We start from the raw sequence: 22,933 nt of genomic DNA, 5'->3' as shown, positions 1-22,933 counted from the left end.
GGGCATCCTTCACAACCAGATACAGAGTGTGTGCAAACCATTAGATTCCCTCTAAGCCTACATCTTGTAGTGCTTTTATAAAATTAGTTCCATTATCTGTCACAAAGAAACCAGCATTTGAATGCCTAGATCTTTTATCTAGCTGCCAACCCTCCAGCATCTGCCTTATGGCTGATATAATATTTGCAGAGGTATAGGACTGAATGTGCAGTAATGCTCATCTGCATCCTGTTCCTTCATCCTTGCTAGAGCCACTGCCTTTCCCTGCCTCTGCAAGATTCCACAAGTGTGCAGTCAGAGAGAGATAGGAGTGCGTAGCATTCATGGAGGTCCATATGTCATTGCTGAAATGCACACTACTCCTCTCTGCCTTAGCCAGCAGCACATAGATGCGACTTTGGCACTGTTTGTACTAGCTGGGGATGACCACCCAACTAAAGGTAATCCTGGAAAGAACTTTATAATGTAGGATTGCCAGCTTTGCATAACGTAGAAAGCCTTCATTCTCTACTTTTCTGCAGGGGCTGACTATCAAGGGCAATAATTTCAGCAATGCTTCTTATTATAACTTTGGCTGTTGCTTATCTCCTGCCCCAGGACATTGCTATTGAAACCCCACCCCATTTCTTTCATCATAGTTTGTCACATCTGAAGCTTGGCAGGGGGCTGCTGGAAGGGGTCAAGGGTATGGGGAACACTTTCCTATTTTCTGCCACTTTCCCTTGACTAGAAAAAGAGTTCCCCAAGCTACCACTACCACTTCTACCCTCCCCAGATGCCAGTACCAAGGGGTGCTGCTTCTGTAGGTGATAATGCATGCCATTGTTAGTTACATGCCCAATTTGTTTCCCATAACTTATGTCCTATGTACAGTGCTTGCAAGTTGCTAAGCGTGGGTTGTCCCCCTTATTTGGAAATGTCTCCAGATCATGGATTTCTTCCATGATCCCTTGTCTACATCCTTAGCAGATGATGCTGGCACTGGAGCTGAGGTAGAGGGTGTACTCTGAGGAACAATGCCAGGAGCATCAGTTGCATGCTCTACCTATGCTGCCTGTTCTTCAGCTCTATCCTTGTTTTGTGCTGTCTCCCCCATCAATAAACTGAATGATGATGCTGACACACTACTGTATACATCTCCCACATTTTCCTCTTCCAGTATAATTTAAATTTCTTCTGATTCAAACAAGCCAAGTAATGATTCTTCATCTGAATCAGTAGAGGAAAATATGGCTTTCACTGCATCATCTCCTGCAACCTTTTCCCTCTTGCTGAAATCAGAAGATTGGAGAGAAATACACCCACTGTCATCTGCACTCTGCAGTGGCTCATCATCATCTCCATATGCCAGTTTCTTTGCATAGAGCTGGCTCTTGCTGCCTTAATAGTCCAGAAAATGTCCTTCTTCATTTTAGGTACAGGACTTCTTTTTGGGTCTTCAATGCCTCAATGCACTACCAATGCCAACCTGGCCAATTTTAGACACATTTGCATTTACGTCATCTGCTCTGCCTTTCCCTATCCCTGACATGATTGTTTTAAGTCACTGGAGGTGTGAAGATTACAACAATGATTTAATATTTTGCAGTACTATTGTAATGCTCAGACTGTGCTAGTACCACGCGGTTGTGTGGAAAACACAGATAAACTGCTGCAGCGAGTGTCACACATTCTGCTCTGCACTACTTCTCTGACATGGGACAGGCTTCACAACACAGCCTGTTGTGCTGCATTCTCTGCCCTGCCCATACTGCTCACTTATGCCCACTGTCTAGTGCTCACTGCCCTCACTGTGCCCACTGCCAGGCACATGGAGAATAAATGTCTAATCTCAAGTGTACCTAAGGCTTAAATTACCAGAAAGGAAAAACAGAACAACACTGCAAGCGAAGCAACACAAATCTGCTATGAAACACAGATATTGTGATGCAGCAATGCTCACTCAGTCTTCAAGATCAGTGTCACTGTACCTGGTCCTCAGTGATAGGTCAGACTGGAAAATTGCTTCATTGTGATAAGTTATTCCTCTCATCTCCTTGTCAGAATGCCCATCCTACCCTTCTTTGATGACTGCTTGCTCTACACTGTATCAATTTCTAACTGTGCACATGTAACATGGGTAACCAGGACATTCACTTTTCCCTGTATCCACCCTTTCACAATGATCACCATACACACAAAAATAAATACACAAACACCTGAGTGGAATCCATTTAGGCCGCAGCTGTATTAATAACAAATAACCAATAGCTCAAGCAGACTGTACACCAAAATGACCAGCCCCCAGTGATCATCCGCTACCACCCAGCAAGATGAACACACCTAGACCACCTGGGCTGCAGTTTATCAGTACCAGCTCACACAATCCCTGCCTCAGACCAGCAAGGAGCTGTTCATTGAACAACTGTCCCCAATTGTTCCATTCCCACAATTTCCAGACATGACCATCGAGTCAATTTAGCAAACCAATCAGCATAGCGCTGAAACTCTAAATCAGCTCGGGCAACCCGCCACAGGCACAGGTAGATACGATCTATCCTGTGACCTCCCCCAAAGATGTGGCCATGATTCTTGACTCAGTAAACTTTCCAAGGCCTCCTGAAATGAATTAAGAAACAGATCCAACCCAATAACGGATAAAAGTACACAGTCATCCTGAAAGAGACCACTACCCAAATCTCAGGACCATTCATGTCTAATGTGACACCTACTCAACAAACCCAGCCAAGAACCAATCTGCTGATTGGACTTTGCCCGACTTCACCACCAAATTACTCTCTCCATTTCAGAAGGCCTTGGAATGATGTCTGACCAGCAAATCACTGCAGAAGTCAACAATACAGAAATCAACATTAAGCCCTTTCTGACTATGCTGATGAACCTGAGACAGAACATCTTACCCTAGTCATTCCCACCCAAATGTATTATCAGCACTCCAGGCTGACCAAACTACCACAAACATGGAATCAGTTCATCCCACAACACCCACTGTAGCCCCAACCAATGGACAGTGGCACCATGCTTTGCCAGAATCAAGTGCATCCCATAAGGACACCCACAAGCATGCCTATGGGCCCACATGATGTAAGAATGTCCAACAATCCATGCTTTCTACCCACAACATGCAGAATCTGAAAAGAAAAAACAATGTCAATCATGCAGAAAATTATTATCCCCCCTGGCAAACATATCCTTTGAAAATATCCAACTTCCAGCACCCAGTCCTCTGAATGATACAGCCAGAAAGACCTGACCAAGCCACCAACATCGCTGCCCCAATTCTAAACAAGTGAGTACCAAACCATGTCCAAACCAATAGCTGACAAATCCGAGCTCAAAACCATCTCAAACTGGTACTTTGTCAAAGGATGAAGGTTAGCATGCACTAAGAACTGAGTCCCACCCACTGGACAAATCTGACCAATAGCCTCGGCATTAGCAATCCGACAGATACGCAAACCCTGAACAGCCTGAAATACCACTGAATCCCCTTTTTCCTCCTGATATGTTTTAGACCATGGATTATGCAAAATAATAGAATCACTACCAAACTTCACATGCTGTGCCTGCAAACCCATCTGCTCAGCACCCGTACGTGCGTTTGCCACCAGTTCACTAATCCGGAAGGCTCTGAAAAAAGCAAGCACAAAAGACAAACAGAACAAGTGACATTTAAAACTTGACACACAAATCACAGATAAATCATCCCACAACTTCAACAGAATTTCATGTATGATGGGCAACTGCCCATCTATCACTTCCACAGAACCCCTAGACCAATCAAGCATCAAGCGATGAATGACAAAATGCCCCAGAGGAAACACCCCCCTATGGGCCTGCATGAAAAAATAAAACCCCAGAAACTGCTTTGAAACAGTTGCCCTAGAAACACCCTCCCCCTTGGTTTTCTCAATAAATTGCAGCAACAACACAACCAGGATCAGGCCTAACATCCAGCCCAAAGAAGCAAGAAAAGACACAACCTTGGTAGTTCTTTCCACATAGTCTGCCCACATGGAAGGAGCTAAAGATGTCCACAGCAGCTTCCATACCTCCGGGAACCAAACTTCCATAAGAAAGGAGGCACTGTGGTCCCACACTGATCCACCTCTGGAGCAAACATCCAAAATTGTGCGCATTTGCAATGAGAAAGAGAATCAGCCACGAGGTTAGTCATACCTGGCACATGGTGAGCCCAAGCAGTCACATTCGGCATCATGGAACGAAGAACAAACTCACACACGAGATCAGAAACCATCAAGCACCTTGGGGATCTCTTATTGATAACCTTGACCACTCCAAGGTTATCACACCAGAAAACTAAATTCGTATTTTGCAACCAAGAACCCCATAAATGCAATATCATCACAATCAGAAACAATTCCAAAAATGTAATGTTTTTTGTGATGCCAGCCTGTTTCCAGTCCTCAGACCACAACTTCACACACCAGGAACCCTGCCAATAGATTCCGAAACAGAAGGCATCAGCTGCATCAGTATGTATTTATTTATTTATTTATTTAAGGTTTTTCTATACCGGCATTCATGATAAGATCATATCATGCCGGTTTACATATAACAGGGGGTGCAAAAACTGTTCTTTTAACAAGTGCAACGGAAGCAAAAGTTACAATAAAACAAGGTTGTAGAACTGGGAGAGGAAAATAAGGATAGTAGCGTAAAAATTTACAGAGGTAACTTATTTACATTGTGCAGTGATGTCTCTTTATGGATATTAACATTGTGCAGTGAGGTCTCTCAATGGATATTTGACTCCGGAAAGGCTTGCCTGAATAGCCAAGTCTTAAGTTTTTTTTTGAATGTTGGTAAGCAGGGTTCAAGTCTAAGGTCCGGTGGTAAGGTATTCCAAAGAGAGGGGCCCGCTGTAGAAAAGGCCCGGTCTCTGAGTGCCTTATGGAGTGTAGATTTAGTTGGAGGAACGGTCAGGGAGCCTTTGTAGGCGTCTCTGATAGGTCTGGATGATGAGTGCATTCTGAGGGGGATTTGGAGGTTGAGAGGGGCCTGTGAGTGGATGGATTTGTGGATGATGGTGATGGACTTGTGTAGGATTCTGTAGTGTATTGGCAGCCAGTGAAGATTAGTAGTTCCAAATCATGACTTGACAGAGCATTCGACTGCCAAAAGGATGTCCCATTGAACTCCACTAAAAGGCAATCCAAGACAACCAAATTCTTCCGTATCCTGTGAATGACTTGAATATAATAATTACTCTTCCTGACACCCGGCATTGCCGCCATGGGAATAACCCGGCAGACAAAGTTAAAACTTCTCAGCAAGGACTGCATTTGCTACAAGGTTATCTTTTTACAAATAAGTGCTCCCCAGCAAGCTCCCTTATCTTCACCACTTTATCAAGAAGCAAGCAAGAAACCATTTCAACAGAATCCAATTTGATTCCCAAGAATAGTAAGCAGGTACAAGGAGCCTCTATCTTCCTCTCCATAATGGGTATGCCAAAAATTGAAAAAACCTTCCTAAAACACTACATAATTTCAGAACACACATCTGAACCGTCCTTACCGACAAGCAGAAAGTCATCCAGATAATGCACAATGTTGGACATTCCTGATCGCTATTCAACCACCTATTGTACAAAGGTACTAAACAGCTCAAAATAAGCGCATGTGATAGAGCAACCTATTGGCATGCACTTATCAAAATAATAGCACCTACCAATCCAAAATCCCAATAAAGGAAAATTGTTCAGATGGACCGGCAGAAGCCGAAAAACAGACTCAATGTCCACTTTGGCCATCAAAGCCCCCCCCCCACTCCCGACCATAACCCTGCAGCAATTGAACAGCCGAATTGAAAGAGACATAACACACAGTATAGAGTTCCTGAGGAATGAAATCATTCACTGAACATCCCTCAGGAAAGGACAAGATATGGATCAACATAAATTTACCTGGCTCCTTCTTAGGAACCACCACTTCCAAAGGGGATAAAACCATCCACTGAAATGGAGGCTCCATAAAAGCCCCAGCAATTCTACCTAACTCAATCTCCACTTGTAATTTTGTCTGCACCAAGTTAGCTATCTTATGCACAGAAGGACAATTAACACCTCCTTCCACTATGTCCGGGGCAAAATAAGGAATTCTAAAACCACTATCAAAGCCTTTGAGCAAAACAACTGCCGCATCAGATTTTGGATAAACCTGAAGCCAAGGAAGCAAAGCAGCTACACTGATTAGGGTAAGAGCCCTCGGATAACCAGTTCTTGCCCAATGGACTACTCAGCCCTCAGCGCCCACAGAGAAATGCTGCCCAGAGGGTTCCCAAGCCCCACACATATTCCCTTCCTGATCCAAAACACCCATCCCCCAACCATGAGACAACACTCAAGGTAACACACAGGATCCCCCTATTCCAACCATCCATTCATATATCTCATGCCCAGCACCCATCAATCTAAAACCCCCAGTCTCTGAACATGAACCACCACATCCTGCCATTCTGGGAATGTCTGTCTACCCTACCAGCAACCAGGAGCACACATGCCTCCTAAATTCATCAAACCAGGAAACCCCCCCCCATCCACTGCCTGCATTAGCCCGCCTATCCCCCCAAGTTGTATTTACCCCCATAGTATCTCCTGATGCCACACTGATGTCAGAATGCACCAAAACCTCCCCAGAAGCTATCCTAAATCCAGCCGGTACAGCCTCCCCCCCCCCCCACAAGACGATGGAGGAACACTGCAGCCTCGACCCCCAAGTGCGCGCCCCCCTCACCCCGGAAATGCTCCTAGAATGAGAACGCTCCCCTTGCGCCGATGAAGGCAGGCCCTGTCCCCCTTCCCGCGCTGTCAGCCACCTCGCTCAGTTCTGGGCCGCCGCTGCACCACACCTCACCGGCTGCACACACACTTCAGGCACTCCACGATCCCTTCCGGAGCCTAAACCACTCACCAAGTAAGCTCCCGCCAGCAACGCAGGCCCAGCTGACCAGCCACACTGCCGACTTGATCCGCCGTCTCAGTCGGACGATCCCGCCCCCCCCCCCCCCTCCTCACATGCCTCACTGTCGCACAGTCACCACCTCTTCCGACTCTATCGCAGCAGGAAGCATGCGCCACAAACAGCACCATATGACCTGCCTCCAACCGCACGGACCACCAACCTCCCCGCGATGCAACTCAGCCTGAAAGAAGAGGTATTCAAATTGTAATAAGATTTCCCTGTAAATGCATTATGCGTATAGATGGGACAAGATATGTATATTATGAACCAGAACATTTAGAAAAGTTCTTGGAAGAACGGAGGAACCAGAGGGAGGAGGCTAGAGCTCAAATCCATGTATAGTTGGAATGTTAAATATATTCTTTGCATACTTCTGTAATAATTTAGAGAAGAATGTTTTTGTTTATTTGCTCATATATAGCTCCCCTTTATTTGTTTGGTAACAAGGAAACAAGGTGTTAATAATTATAGTTTTTTACATGTATGATTGGAAGAGTAATGAGAACCAATTTCCTACAGAATGTTCAGTGTAAAAATTGAATAATGTTAAATTGAATTGACATTTACTTATTTGTAAATTTAAAATTCATAAATAAAGAATTTAAAAAAAAAAAAAAAAAAGATAGCAGATATCCAAATTGTCCTGCACTGATGCAGTGTCTGCCGGTATTTTTTTACTTGCATCCTTTGCACCAATTTCCAAAGGGAAAGTATGCGAGGGGCCTTCACTTTGATAGTTGCTGTGGGTTCAAAGCCTGCACCAGCTTTTTAGTGTGGGTAGGATTTGCCTTGAAAAGGGCATGCAGATATTTTCAAAATTGCCACCTCCACGCATGGTTCTTTTTCCTTCTCAACACAAACATCCCCCCTGGGAGTGCCTCCTCTGAAAGCAGCTATAAGCACACACCCTGAGGAACAGGGCCTGGACTTTCAGCTGCATTGAGGCAAGGACATTTTAAAACAGCTGATTGATGTGACTATTTTCCCCATAACACATTGCTTTGAAAATCGCCCTCCCCACATATGAGAGTCCACATAAACATATTTCTTTTTTCTTTACAGTGTTGTATGCGCCTGAAAAGATTGTATTACTTGCCCCAGACTGATATGAAAACAATACTCTTGAATGTCATTAGCAAGAGCCTTGAAGTTCTTCACTCTCCATGCATGCATGCTAGCCAAGGAAAAAAATACAAAAAACCCTGAAGCAACAACAGCAAATGTCAACAGGGAGCTGTATTAATTATTTGGAATATGCCTCATAAGAGGAATCAACTGTTTTTATTGCTGTGCTAATATTACTTGAAATGGGAAGGTTACTCTAGCTGCTGTCATAATCTTTGTATCATTAACTTTCCTTGTTTAGAAAAAGAGATTAACAGCCTTGCAAATGGTTCCAGTAAATGCGTGCATTATCTCTGTGTTTGATATAGAAGTTTCTCTGTAGTAGGAATAACCTTATGATCCAGTTTTAAGGGAGAGCATTTTTCAGAGCTATGGGGAGTGTGTTTCATTATAGCTCACCAGTGAGATTTATATTAGAATTAATCTAATTAGCCAGAAATCTCTCAACCTCTAAATCTTGGTACCTATCCACCTACCTGTATATGTTATCTGTACAAATATATAATCTCTTACAAATACACCACAGAGCTGCATTCTAGCAGTAAACAGAAAAGGCATTGCAGTTATTTATATATAATCTTTCCTCCTTTGAAATTTTATTTTAGAATTAATTAAAACCCAAACTCATTTTTCTCGTGAATAATAATAATCAGATTCTTTGCATACAAAAGCTGGGGGGGGGGGGGTTTGTAATAAATTAATAGCACTTGATGACTGTAGTAGAATGTGTAACTTATATAAGAATTAAGTGAAAATGACATCAATGGCTAAAAGAGCATTGCTTGCCAATTGCAGCCCTGTTAGAAAGAATTCAGAACCCAAGGAAAAGCCAAAGTATTTCAAGGCACCTAGGAATTAACTAAAGGACATGTTGACCTGGAAGATGACTATTGGCATTATCCTTCTCCCATCAGAACTTTTAAATAATAGTAATAAAGCTTAAAAATCCATGATGTGTTTTTACAGAATTGTTTTAGAACTGAGATATTTACGTTTTCTGAAATTCAAAGCTTTCTGCTGGTAAGATTAACTTATAGAGTAATAAAAACGGGGCACATGTTGAGGTCCCTGTCCTAGAATTATTGGCCTCCATCCCACCCCACATCTACGTTGAAACCTAATTCATAGTGAAGCCACAGCATCCCTTCAAAAACAAGCTAGTAGAATGTTACAATGGAGACATTCAACTTGTTAGTCCGCACAGAATAGTTTGGTTTGGGTCTCATTTCTGATGTGTTAAACTGCATGCTTACGAGTTATTAATGCATCAGCTAACTGAACTATGTTGTACATCAACAGGGCAGGTATCCTATATTGCTCCACCAAACTACATAGACTCTGAGTTGGAAAAGCCACTGAAAGGTAAGGAGCTGATTTAGTTGTTCATTTTAAAATACCTGCCATCTACTGTTCATCAGAAGGAACTGTGCAGATTTGCTAAACGTTTCACAGAAGTCTGTGGACAGTCCATGTGTGCGCTGGGGACTCCATCATTTTAGGTGGGACCAGCCACATATTTCTCCACAGTCTATAACTGTTTAGTGGTCTGTGCTGTAGGATCAAAATGCTGATAGTTTATTATTTTAATTATAAAATATTCCGTGAAATAAAATATTTACCTGCGGTAAACTGTTAATATTTTAACTTCAAATGTACCCTTGAATATTAGCCCTTTTGGCAGTGCATTCCTTTTTCTAAGCAAGTTCTTTGTATGTGCAATATCTCAAAAGAGGGTGCAGTGACTTGCCCAGGGTCACAAAGACCATCATTGGGAAAAGCAGACTTTGATCCTACAGCTTCCTTGGTTCGTGGCCTACTGTGCTATCTACCAGGAAACTCCTCCACCAAAAATGCTGCTATTAAGCCATTATTTTTTTAATTTTGGAAATAGCTTTCCAGAAGCTGTGATACCAGTGGAGTCGCTCATTGTTTATTGAATCTAATTGCTTTATATTAACTGTGGTACCATAAAAGATGTAATGAACCAATTAAATTCTATTTTGTGTCCAGCAGTTTATGACACTGTTCTGACCACTATATTTTACTTCATAAGTGAATGTCTGTTCTGACGTGGTTATGTGTATTATTTTCTAATCAAATTATGTTTTTATTGTACATGTTCTGTTCTATTAGAGTTATTATAACACGATAGGTACAGAAAATTCACATAGTCCGAATTGCAATATTTTATGGATAAATTTATTATTGTTCACAAATGGCAACTCCACTGTTTATCATGCATAAATTTCACACGATGGGTCCCCCAACACTGACACGTGTTTCGCCGGGGCTGCCTCGGGAGGGACAGACCTGAATTAGCATGTCTAAAACAAAAACAAAAAAGGACTATGTCAGATAAAGGCTAGACAAACCGACTGTTAACGTCGGAAGTGGATCCTTGGACCGACCGATGGAGAGGGATGGTCAGAAGGCAGACACACACCGCTGACGAAGGATCTTCACCTGGAAACCCGAGACCCCACCAGAGGAGCTGTTGAAGCCCGGGTCGCTAGGGCTTAGGTGGCTTCGCCTGGAAGTCCGAGGTTCCCCCAGGAGGAGCCTGTAGGAACCCGGACCACTGGGACTTAGGAGAGTCGCAGAGGTGAAGGAAAACCCGGAACGGAGCAAGGATCAGGACAGGCAGCAGGGATCAGAAGCGTGTAGACAAACCGTGGTCAAGGCAGGCAGCAGGGATCAGAAGCGAGAAGACAAACCGTGGTCAAGGCAGGCAGCAGGAATCAGAAGTGAGTAGACAAACCGTGGTCAAGGCAGGCAGCAGGAATCAGAGTCAAAGATAACAGGAACACTGGAACTGGTAACCGGAATCAGGAACTGCAACTAACCCTCCAAGGAGCGACCGCGTTGCAAGGCAAGGCAAGGGAGAAAGCTGCGGGTTTAAATCCCCCGCCGGGGCTGACGTCAGAGAGAGGGCGGTTCAGCACTTCCGGGTGCCGGACCCTTAAAAGGACTGCCCTCGCGCGCGCGTTCCCCTGCAGGGGGAGGAGCTACCATCGGGCCTTGCCGGCATCTCCACGAGGAGGACGCCGCTGCCATGCGGCCAGGCCAGCCCGGGATCGCGCGGCTCGCGGCGCTGAAGGAAGACCCACGGAGAAGGTAAGAACCCGGTCGCTGTGCAGGCGACCGGGGCTGTAACAGTACCCCCTCTCTTACGCCCCCTCCTTAGAGGTCCCGGTTTCCCGGGATTGTCCTTATGGAACTGAAGTAACAGCGACTTGTCCAAAATATTTCGGGCGGGCTCCCAAGAATTCTCCTCAGGACCACAATCCTCCCATGCCAGCAGATACTCCCAGCGTTGAGCGTGGAAACGCACGTCTAGAACTTCTCGTACCTGATAAGTAGGCTCTTCAGCAGAGACGGATGATACGGCATCTGTAGAAGGGTGATGAAAACGGGAGAGCACCACAGGTTTCAGTAGAGATATGTGGAACACGTTGTGAATACGTAGAGATGAGGGCAGTCGAAGTCTATAAGAGACTAACCCTATTCGCTCCCCTACTGAGAATGGACCACAGTATCTGGATGCCAATTTCCGAGAGCGGCCTGGCAAGTGAAGATTCTTGGTACTCAACCAGACCTTGGTACCAGGTAAGAATACTGGTGCTGGTCGTCGATGGCGATTGGCACATCTTTGTGCCTTCTCTGCTGATGATGCGAGTCGCTGCTGAATAGTCTTCCAGAGATGATGAATCTGATGAGCCACCGACAGCGCCGCCAGTGAAGGAACCGTAACAGGAATAGGAACCGGCGGTCTCGGGTGGCATCCGGTTACTGAATGAGTGTGATTATTGTAGGCAAACTTGGCCCAAGGAAGGAGGGACACCCAGTTGTTTCCTTTTTCAGAGATAAAGCTTCGGAGGAAGGTCTTCAAAGACCTATTCATTCGTTCAGTTTGTCCATTACTCTGAGGATGGAATGCAGTGGACAGATTCAACTGCACCCCAAACTTCTTGCAGATGGCTCGCCAAAACCGAGCGGTGAATTGAGGGCCTCTGTCAGAGACGATGCTTTGCGGGAGTCCGTGAGCCCGAAAGATGTGTTGTGTGAAAAGAAGGGCCAACTCAGGTGCCGAAGGTAGCTTAGGTAGAGGTACGAGATGAACCATTTTGGAGAAGCGATCCACTGTTACCCATATCACGGTGTTGCCCTTGGAAGGGGGTAGATCTACCACGAAATCAGTGGCGATATGGGTCCATGGCTCAGTGGGTATAGGTAGTGGCTGAAGGAGACCCCACGGTCGGCCACTGAGAGGCTTCTGCCTAGCACAGAAGGGGCAAGAATCCACATACAGGCGTACATCCTGGCGCACCGTGGGCCACCAGTAATAGCGGTTCAGAAGATCAAGTGTCCTCTCCCTGCCGGCGTGACCCCCAGAAAGGGAGTCATGAGCCCAAGCGAGGACCCTCCTGCGTTCCCTGCGGGGAACAACTATCCGCTCCAGAGAGGACACAACAGTACTAGCTAACTGGATCTTGGCAGGATAGATGATGTATTGAGGTGATTCTTCCCTTTCCTCCTGAATATCGTTACGAGACAAGGCATCCGCCCGGACGTTCTTTGATGCTGCTCGGTACTTGAGGATGAAGTCGAACCAACTGAAAAAAGTGACCAACGCGCCTGTCTGGGGTTAAGTCACTGAGCTTGATTCAGGAACTCTAAATTTTTATGGTTGGTGTAGACCGTCACCGGGTGAAGAGCTCCCTCCAGCCATCGCAAGTAGCTCCTTGTCCCCTATTCCATAGTTGTTCTCGGCCAGGGTAAACTTCTTGGAGAAATAGGAGCAAGGAAATAGATGACCAGAACTGGACTTTTGAGAGAGGACTGCCCCTACCGCTATGTTGGAGGCATCCACCTCCATGAAGAAAGGCTGTGTTGGGTCCGGATGTCGTAAGCAAGTGTCTTGGAGGAAGGCCTCCTTTAAGTCCTCAAAAGCTTTACAAGCCTCGGTAGGCCAGACTCGAGTGTCCGCGCCCTTCTTGGTCAGGGTGGTGAGCGGGGCCACCATCCGGGAATACTGTGGAATGAAGTGCCGGTAGAAATTTGCAAAACCTAAAAAGCATTGCAAAGCCTTCAAACCTACCGGCCGAGGCCAATTCCGGATGGCGGATACTTTGCTGGGGTCCATTCGAAAACCTGTTGCAGAAACGATATACCCTAAGAAGGGCAAAGAGTCTTGTTCGAAGAGACATTTCTCAAGTTTTGCAAACAAGCGATGATCCCGAAGAATCTGGAGTACCTGTCGAACATGTCGCCGGTGAGAGGTCAGATCAGGAGAGTAGATGAGGACGTCATCCAGGTATACAATGACGCATGAATGCAGGAATTCCCAAAGAATCTCGTTTATTAAATGCTGAAACACAGCGGGAGCGTTACATAGTCCGAATGGCATTACTAAGTACTCGTAGTGTCCGTCCCGGGTGTTGAAAGCGGTCTTCCATTCATCCCCGGGACGGATACGAACCAAGTTGTAGGCTCCCCGTAAGTCCAACTTTGTAAATACCTGTGCCCCCTGGAGTTTGTCCAACAGCTCAGGGATTAAAGGCAGTGGGTAGCGATTCTTTTTGGTTATGGCATTGAGTCCACGATAGTCTATACACGGCCTCAAAGGCCCATCCTTCTTTGCCACAAAGAAGAAACCTGCCCCTGCAGGTGACTTCGAGGGACGAATAAACCCCTTAGCAAGGTTCTCGGTGATGTACTCCAACATGGCCCGAGTTTCGGGCTGAGATAGAGGATACACTCTTCCCCAAGGAGGAGTAGAGCCAGGAAGCAGTTCGATTGCACAATCAAAAGGACGATGTTGTGGCAGTAATTCTGCCCTTTCTTTAGAGAACACATCGGCGAAGTCTTGGTACGGGAATGGAAGCTGAAGTCTGATATCCGTATGTGCGAGGGGTATTTGTTGCCCCCTACGGGACTGGATGCAGCGGAAACACTGTGGGCTCCATCGAGTGATTTGTAAATCGTCCCATCGGATCTCTGGGGAGTGTAGTTGGAGCCAGGGTAATCCGAGAACCACCGGGTGTACGGATTTTTCCAAAATCAGAAAAGAAATCTTCTCCGTATGGAGCAGCCCAGTCTGGAGGATGAGAGGCGTGTTAATAGAAGAAATACTGCCAGAAAGTGGTGTACCCTGGATAGAAGTGACCCGTAAGGGTGGTTCCCGAAGTTGCGTGGAGAGCCGCGACAGGCCTTAGAATCCCCTGCAAAACGGGATGGAGCCGGAAGCTGCGTGGGGGTGTGGAGCATCACCACAGGTGCTGGTGCGGATACCGGAACCGGAGCCGATGCCGAGGGTTCAGAGTCCATGCGAGTAGCCAACCGTTCCACGGTGGCAGCCAGAGAATCCAGTACCTGCTGTTGTTGCATCAGGCGCTGGGCAAGTCTGGGAATAGCCTGCAGGCCGGCGAGGTCTGCTGGATCCATGGCCTTGCAAACTGTTAACGTCGGAAGTGGATCCTTGGACCGACCGATGGAAGGCAGACACACACCGCTGACGAAGGATCTTCACCTGGAAACCCGAGACCCCACCAGAGGAGCTGTTGAGGCCCGGGTCGCTAGGGCTTAGGTGGCTTCGCCCTGGAAGTCCGAGGTTCCCCCAGGAGGAGCCTGTAGGAACCCGGACCGCTGAGACTTAGGAGAGTCGCAGAGGTGAAGGAAAACCCGGAACGGAGTAAGGATCAGGACAGGCAGCAGGGATCAGAAGCGTGTAGACAAACCGTGGTCAAGGCAGGCAGCAGGGATCAGAAGCGAGAAGACAAACCGTGGTCAAGGCAGGCAGCAGGAATCAGAAGCGAGTAGACAAATCGTGGTCAAGGCAGGCAGCCGGAATCAGAAGCGAGAAGACAAACCGTGGTCAAGGCAGGCAGCAGGAATCAGAGTCAAAGATAACAGGAACACTGGAACTGGTAACCGGAATCAGGAACTGCAACTAACCCTCCAAGGAGCGACCGCGTTGCAAGGCAAGGCAAGGGAGAAAGCTGCGGGTTTAAATCCCCCGCCGGGGCTGACGTCAGAGAGAGGGCGGTTCAGCACTTCCGGGTGCCGGACCCTTAAAAGGACTGCCCTCGCGCGCGCGCGTTCCCCTGCAGGGGGAGGAGCTACCATCGGGCCTTGCCGGCGTCTCCATGAGGAGGACGCCGCTGCCATGCGGCCAGGCCAGCCCGGGATCGCGCAGCTCGCGGCGCTGAAGGAAGACCCGCGGAGAAGGTAAGGACCCGGTCGCTGTGCAGGCGACCGGGGCTGTAACACCGACATTATTTTGTAAAGGAATTTTTACATACCGTCATGAATCTCAAAAGTGTATTTCAGGGAGCGCGTATACCATTGTAAGCGATGTATTTTTAAAGAGACCTAAAAGGCGCCAAAACAAACGTGAACCAATCAGGAGAGCCGAGTAAAATCAACCAATCTTGAGAGAGTACGTCATGGAGGAAAATCAAGTGAAATATGTCCATTCCAGTTCTTTATTAAGTCCGTGAGGCGAGACAGTATTAAGTAAATAAATCCAACGCTGCTCTTTGTGGATCAAATACTCAGAAACGTTTCCCCCTCGATGCAGGGGGACGATAACTTCCAAAACAAAAAAGTGCAAATCAGAGACATTATGAGAACACTGAACCCAATGCTCAACCAAAGGAGCATTTTCCTGTGTATGTTTGCTATTAGAGCGATGTTCCACAATTCTAGTTTTAATCTTCCTGGTCGTCTTACTAACATATATTTTTTGACAAGGGCACTGAATAATTTAAAGTACTCCTTCGGAGTTACAAACTGAAAACGATCTTAAATCATATATTTTGCCTGATTGGGGATTATCAAAATATGACAGTACTAGTGTGTGTATTTTACCTTTTTCCCTTCTGAGCCATTTAATCACTAAAATTATATGCCAACATTGGAATTCACTATCCCTTCAGGTATTGTTACAAGGGTCATTGTGGTTCACACATCAGAGGGGAAGTAATTTACGCGATTTGTTGACACAATCTGACTTCATTTTCACACGTTTGAATGATCATAGCATGGGCACACACCAACCATGTGGGAATTGCTCTGTATGTTCACACACTAGTACTATGTCATATTTTGATAATCCCCAATCAGGCAAAAGATATGATTTAAGATCGTTTTCAGATTGTAACTCCGAAGGAGTAATTTACATTATTCAGTGCCCTTGTCAAAAAAATATATGTTGGTAAGATGACCAGGAAGATTAAAACTAGAATTGTGGAACATCGCTCTAATATCAAACATACACAGGAAAATGCGCTTTTGGTTGAGCATTGGGTTCAGTGTTCTCACAATGTCTCTGATTTGCACTTTTTTGTTTTGGAAGTTGTCGTCGTCCCCCTGCATCGTGGGGGAATCTTTTCTGAGTATTTGATCCGCAAAGAGCAGCGTTGGATTTATTTACTTAATACTGTCTCGCCTCATGGACTTAATAAAGAACTGGAATGGACATATTTCACTTGATTTTCCTCCATGACATTCTCTCTCAAGATTGGTTGATTTTACTCTGCTCTCCTGATTGGTTCACGTTTGTTTTGGCGCCTTTTAGGTCTCTTTAAAAATACATCGCTTACAATGGTATACGTGCTCCCTGAAATACACTTTTGAGGTTCATGACTTTATGTAAAAATTCCTTTACAAAATAATGTCGGTTTGTCTAGCCTTTATCTGATATAGTCCTTTTATGTTTTTGTTTTAGACATGTTAATTCAGGTCTGTCCCTCCCGACTCAGCCCCGGCGAAATACGGGTCCGTGCTGGGGTACCCATCGTGTGAAATTTATGCATGATAAACAGTGGAGTTGCCATTTGTGACCAATAATAAATGTATCCATAAAATATTGAAAATTGGACTATGTGAATTTCTGTACCTATCGTGTTATAATACTTTCTTTGGGTGCAGTTCTTGCTCTTTGATTTGCTGTTCTATTAGAGTACCATTTTTGTAATCTTTTGTCAGGTTCAGCAGCTTCTTTAAAAAAAAGTGTGCTTTTACATGTAACACTAGAAACTTTAAAAGAACTCTTCTTGAATATAGGCAGCTAGAGAAACATACTTACTATTCTGCTTTCTTGATCTTCGCTTTCCTGCTCTAAGAGCCACTTGGAGGTCAAGTGGGTCTGTTGTCAGATTGGGTCCTTTGATTAGAAAGCTTTTTTTCCTTGTTTGAATATATATACCTTATTTAGGCTCTTTACATTCACAGTGGGTGTAAAATAGCAAGCAGGCATTGTGCTGCATTTCACTAAATTCACCAGAATGCATGAGAGAGCAGTTTTGTTGGAACAAATTTATGAAAGTAAATTGCTATTCTAGTAACTAATTCCACAATGTGTTCATGGCTTAGAAAATGGAGAATTCATGGCAAGCTAAGGATGTTGCTAGGACTGCAGGTGATATGACATGGTTTCTCACCTAGAAAACCCAAGACATGATTCTTTTGGTGCCAGAAGCTGGCGACTGTGATTTACTGCTAATTTGACATTTGTAAGCCAAGAGCTTTTAATACTGTCCCGCAGGTGGATCCTAACTGGCAATCAGTCTGATGCTATTCACACAATTGTGTCTGTTTCCATCTAGGTCATGACCCCTTCCCAGTGTGTGGTTGCTGCTCTGGTCAGCTATCACTTTGAATTCCTCCTGCATATTGCACCTATTCTTATTTGACATTTCATTATGTTTTCTTTTTTTCAAAATTTCTAAAAGGCATTTTCAAAATAGGCTTCCATGGAAATCTTTGAAGTAGTAGAATTCCCTGTATCATAGTTTTGACATTCTCATATAAAGTACATCCAATCCTAATAATGTTAACACTTTAATCTTATAGAGTTCTTCATAAAAATATACATTTTTAGTTCTTTTTTTCTTGACCTATCTATAATTGACAGGTATTATTTCTTGTAAAGAAAGGAAAATTGAGGACCTGTGTGCAGCTCTGGCCTCCCGCTAGCAGATGACCTTAGTGAACCCAGTTCCCTGCTGCTCAGGCCTCCAAAGCCCTATGGCCTGGAGGACCTGCTGGCGGCCATGTTCCCTGCATTGTCGCATCCTTAAAAGCCTGCCTCATTCACAGTACCTTGCCTCAGCTGGGAATCTTCTGTGATCCCTGTTATGGCCATCCTTTACTCAGCCTTGTTGTTAATTCCTTTTCCAGTTCTATGGTATTGGATCAAGTTTGTGGTCTTCCTAGATCTTGTTCATGTTCCTGTTCTTATCTGGTGTATATTATGTTCTTTTGGTTGCTTTTGTCAGTCTGCCTTAAGTTTGGCCCTGCTGTTGTGGCCCTCTATTTTGTTTGTTCTGTGTCTGTCCTGTTTTGGTATTGTGTGCTCTTGTTTAGTGGTGCACTCCCTGTCTTGTGTTTGTTTGTGGGAACCCTTTTATTATCTGCTTGCTTTTCTGCAGGCCTTCCCTGCTCTGCTGGGGACCCTCCTGTACCCTTGCTCTCAAGTGCACCTCTTATTAAGGCCTGCCGGCCACCAGAACCTGAGGGCGCAACTTGAGCAAGAGTTGGCTTATCCAGGTAGAAGATTTGGTGCCAGGCCAGTCCTACCTATTCAAGTCAGCAGTTCCTGAGTCCATCCCCGCTCCTTGCTCTGGGAGGTTACCCATACTGGTACCCATACCATGAGATAAAATGACGTCATGAACTTCTTCTTTTGGCTGTTCATATTAAGGATCATAAAAGGGGGTATGCCACCCTGTTGGAAAGGCAGCCAAGCCAAGTCTTGGTTGCTGCAAATAACATTGACACCAGGATTGGCCTACCACCACTTCAAAACCCAACAAGAGTGGTGCTGGAGATGTGGGTGCTTGCAGGTAACAGAGCTCATGATGTTTGTCAAGTGGCAGGAGAATTCCTATCCCTGGTTGCGTATTTATATGGTGATGGTTGAAGGCTGGGACAAAAGGAGGAGGAATGTGAAGTTTTTTCTCCATTGCTGTCCCCATGTGACCAGTAACAGGAGCCTTTTCATTTTCTTCCCTCCATACCTTTTTTGTGGCCTCTTTTGATCAGATCACTTTTTCTTGCTATCATTGGGTTCTGCATTGTGTTACAATATCTGTAGTTTTGTTCTGCTTTGGACTATGGGCCCAGCTATGTTCCATAGTTTGGAACATCTCTGCAGTGCAGATTTGAGGCGGAGAAAAGAAACCAGGTTCAGTGATGCTGTTTGCAGTTTCTGGGCTTTGGATCTTGGAAAAGAATGATGGCATGGCAGGCTGGCTCCAGTAGTGTGCATCAATATCTAGTTCTGTGATCCAGTTTCTGTGTAGAGGAGCCATGCTCAATCTGTCTTTTCTGGATGCTTTCTTGGCAAACATTTTGCACTGACCCGCTTCACTGTTGTAAATACAGTATTTAAAAAAAAAAAAAAAAAAGGATGGGATGCTGGACATTGCTCATGGCCTCGAAAAATGTAAAGACCTCAAGGGGCTTTCTGGCTGCTTCAGATCATGTGCTTAGTGTGTGGGGGAAGGGTGTCTCATCAACAGAGGCAGCATGGCTGGGTGCTTAGTGAAGGTGCAGGGTTGGGGGAGGCATTTACTCTCTCCCTCCCCCCCCCCCCATCCACAGGTACAGGGACCTCATCTCCTGCTCTTCTGTGGTCCCAAGTATTTAAACTGGCCTTTAAATGGCCATTTACTTTACCTAGTTAAAAAGAAAAACAACAGGTAGGGTGTGGGATAGGTTTTACCTCTGCAGCCTTGGGGAGGAGGCCTTTTTGCTCATGTTTGCAGTGAATCAAGAACATGGTTGTTTTGTGTTGCGGCCCATTTTCTCTGGACATACATGTATGTGAGTGTGAGATTTCTGCATGACAGGTCAGCGGCTTGGGAGCATATCTTTCTCATAGGTGCATCTCAAATAACCAGCATTGTGTAGCGTGTGCAATTCTTCAGATTCAGGGGGATTAATCATAAATACCCATAGGTTCCTCTGCAGCTCTTGTAAAGGAATGCGTGATTCTCAGGTGGCCAGTATATGGAAGGGGTGTTTTTCATGGGGAGGGGGCTGCATGGAGCTCTGTTAAGACTTTGGTTACTTGAGTGGCTTACATTGAATTTAGGGGCTCTCAGAAGGAGGAAGATTGTCCATAGCCAGTGGATGGGGGGAGGTCTAGAGTGATCAGGGAGAATCTAAGTAAGTGCAGTGCTTATCTGCACTGACTTGTGCGGATCCTAGTGTTTCTCACATTAATTGTGTGCTCATCTCTCCTGCCTCTTTCTTATGTCCCCACACCCTCCTGTGTTGTTCATGATAGTCCCAGGTACCTTTTCCAAAAATGGAAAAGAGGCTGATGCAGAGCTGTAGGGAGATTTTGAGTTTATTTATTTATTTAATTAAAAGATGTCTTACCCTGAGGGCACAGTACAATTAAAACATTCACAATAAGTTAAAATGAAATACAGTTAAACAAACAATAGATACAAATCTTAGGAGGCTGAAAGGAATTTCAAAGAGAGATCAGTTATCTGGACAACATGCCTTCTGGAACAGAAGTCTTTAGAGTCTTCCTGAAGAATTTCACATTTGCTATTGTTATATCTGTTGGAAGAGAATTCCAAAGAATGGGCTCAGCTGTTGAAAAGGCTCATTCTCGGTTTGAGATAGGCGAGTTTCAAGGAGGCTACATCCAGTAGACCCTGGTTTGATGATCTCAGGGAGCAGGATGAAGTGTAGAGTTTGTGTGGCAGTAATCCATGGGGAAGGCATAGTATTTAATAGAATTTGAATAGTGACTGCTAATTTGTATTGAACATGATAGCATATTGGAAGCCAGTGAAGGGTTTGAAGGGCAGGAGAGGTTTGGTTACATAAATGTGTATTACTCAAAAGACAGGCCACAGAGTTTTGATTATTTGTAGTGGTCAGATGCCATATGCAGGAAGAGCAGTGACAAGAGAATTGCAGTAGTCAAGCCCAGAAAAGAGAAGAGATTGGAGTACCATATGAAAGTCTGTGGAAGTTCTTGTAAGATCTGTGAACCCTTGCTGCTGCGGAGAGGTTGGCTCAGGCTACATGGTCACCCTGTAGGCCTTCACTGACAGCTGGTGAAGCTACACTGCAGAGAAACTGAATGGAAGTTTCACCTATATCAACCTCTTTCTCCTTGGGATGAATCCATGGATTCTGGGGGCTGGCAGATCTTGGGCAAGAGTCTTGTGGAAATTGAATAGGTACAAATCCAGGACCAGGCTTGGGTCAGGGCAGGCAGCACACAAGAATGGTGAATGTCCAGGCAAAGGGACAAAGGCAGGTGGCAATAAGTGGTCAATGTCCAGGCAAGGGTCAGATCCAGAAGTCAGTCTGAGTAAAGGCAGAGAGACAAGGAGCAGGACTAACACAGGAGGGAAGGACGGGAGGCAGAAAGTATTGGATAAGATGAGGCTGGGCAAGCAAGGGCAGGCTGGGTTGGAGAGATGAGGCAAGACAGCAGGAGCAGGAATAGCCAACAGACACTACACCAACAATGCAGGAGACCCATTGCTGAGACAGAGAAAAATAGCAAGACTGTAGATTATATAGATCTGAGGTGATGATGTCATCAGAGCACACCGATCCTGGTTTCCTGCCACTGAGTGCAGTCTATGCATGCGTCTTTGGGGAAGTTGAGCATTGGCAGCATGGTGGTCATGGAGATTGGAGCCGGTGGTGTTCCAGATGGGCTGAAGATGGCCATCGAGGCTGCAGACATGGCAGCATGGGAGAGGGGCTCCAACTGCTTCCTGGCATGAAGAAGCTGAGCAGCATTGGGAGGTGAGTGTGGCAGCTTGCAAGCTACCAAATGTAACAGATCAAATAGAGGTTTCAAATGCCGGAGTAGCGAAAGTTTAAAAAATGAGGATTGGGTAAAAGCTCTCATATGTGTATGCATAGATAAGGAAGTATCTATTATGACCCCAAATTGTGGATGGTGTTAGAAATAGAAATTTCTTGACCTTTGAAAACAATTTTTTTTTGTTTTTTTTGTTTTTGTAATAGGGAAACGAGAAAGATAATCTCAGTTTTGTTTATATTGAGGGCAAGTTTATTGTGCTTCAACCAATCATGAATAGATGAGAGACATCGGAAAATATATTTTTCAGTTGCTGCACAGGAAAACCTTAAGGGAAAGAAGAATTGTATGTCAGCTGCATACAACTTGTAGTAAAATCCAAGGCTAGAAGCAGTCGGCAGAGATGGATCAGATAGATCTAGAAGAGAACAGCCAAGGGTGCTATGCCTTGGGGTATTCCAGATGAGACTGGAATCCAGGAAGAAACATCAAATCCCATAGCAACTTGTTGATTACAGTTAGTTTGGGAAAGGATTTCAATGTAGGTAACAGAAGTTGAAAATATCGAGGCACTAGTCGAGGAGGTGTGGCGAAGAGAGGAGGTATTATTTACAGTATTGTTCCCCCTTCAGAAGGCTGAGGTTTTTTGAAGTATCTATGAACTGCTAGGGGGTCTTGGTGTGAGCTGCATATTAAGGGCAAGGGGTACTAATGTCTAGTGGATTCTGAAGACAGAAATAGAGGGTTTAATTATATTGATATTAATGTTTGAATTTATGGCTTGCCTTTTCATTTGATACTTAAGGTGGCTTGTAACATGATTGTATTTAGATGCAATAGGTCCCTTTCCTAACTGCAAGTTCTTCATCATTCTAAACTCTGATGGCAGCATGGATGCATTTTGTAGTGGTAAAATATTGGATGGTAGAATTAGTTCTTTGTTGCAATCTTGAGGGAGTTTAATGGCATATTGGATACTTGTGAGGTTTATCATAATTTCTTTGGGTTTCTC

At 45.0% G+C, this 22,933-nt stretch overlaps 1 protein-coding gene across 1 annotated transcript in view; it reads left to right on the top strand.

Annotated features, from left to right (window-relative positions):
• Nucleotides 1-22,933, top strand: part of ADGRL3 (adhesion G protein-coupled receptor L3) — a 2,126,115-nt gene that overhangs the window by 1,418,295 nt on the left and 684,887 nt on the right. Inside the window, exon 8 of the mRNA XM_029600930.1 lies at nucleotides 9,411-9,473. Coding sequence (XP_029456790.1) covers nucleotides 9,411-9,473 — 63 coding nt within the window. The remainder of the gene's footprint in view (nucleotides 1-9,410; nucleotides 9,474-22,933) is intronic.

This window comes from Rhinatrema bivittatum, chromosome 1 (genome assembly GCF_901001135.1).
Source record: "Rhinatrema bivittatum chromosome 1, aRhiBiv1.1, whole genome shotgun sequence".
Taxonomy (NCBI): Eukaryota; Metazoa; Chordata; class Amphibia; order Gymnophiona; family Rhinatrematidae; genus Rhinatrema; species Rhinatrema bivittatum.
Note: the sequence above shows the minus strand (reverse complement) of the source record. Positions and strands in the feature narration are given on the sequence as shown.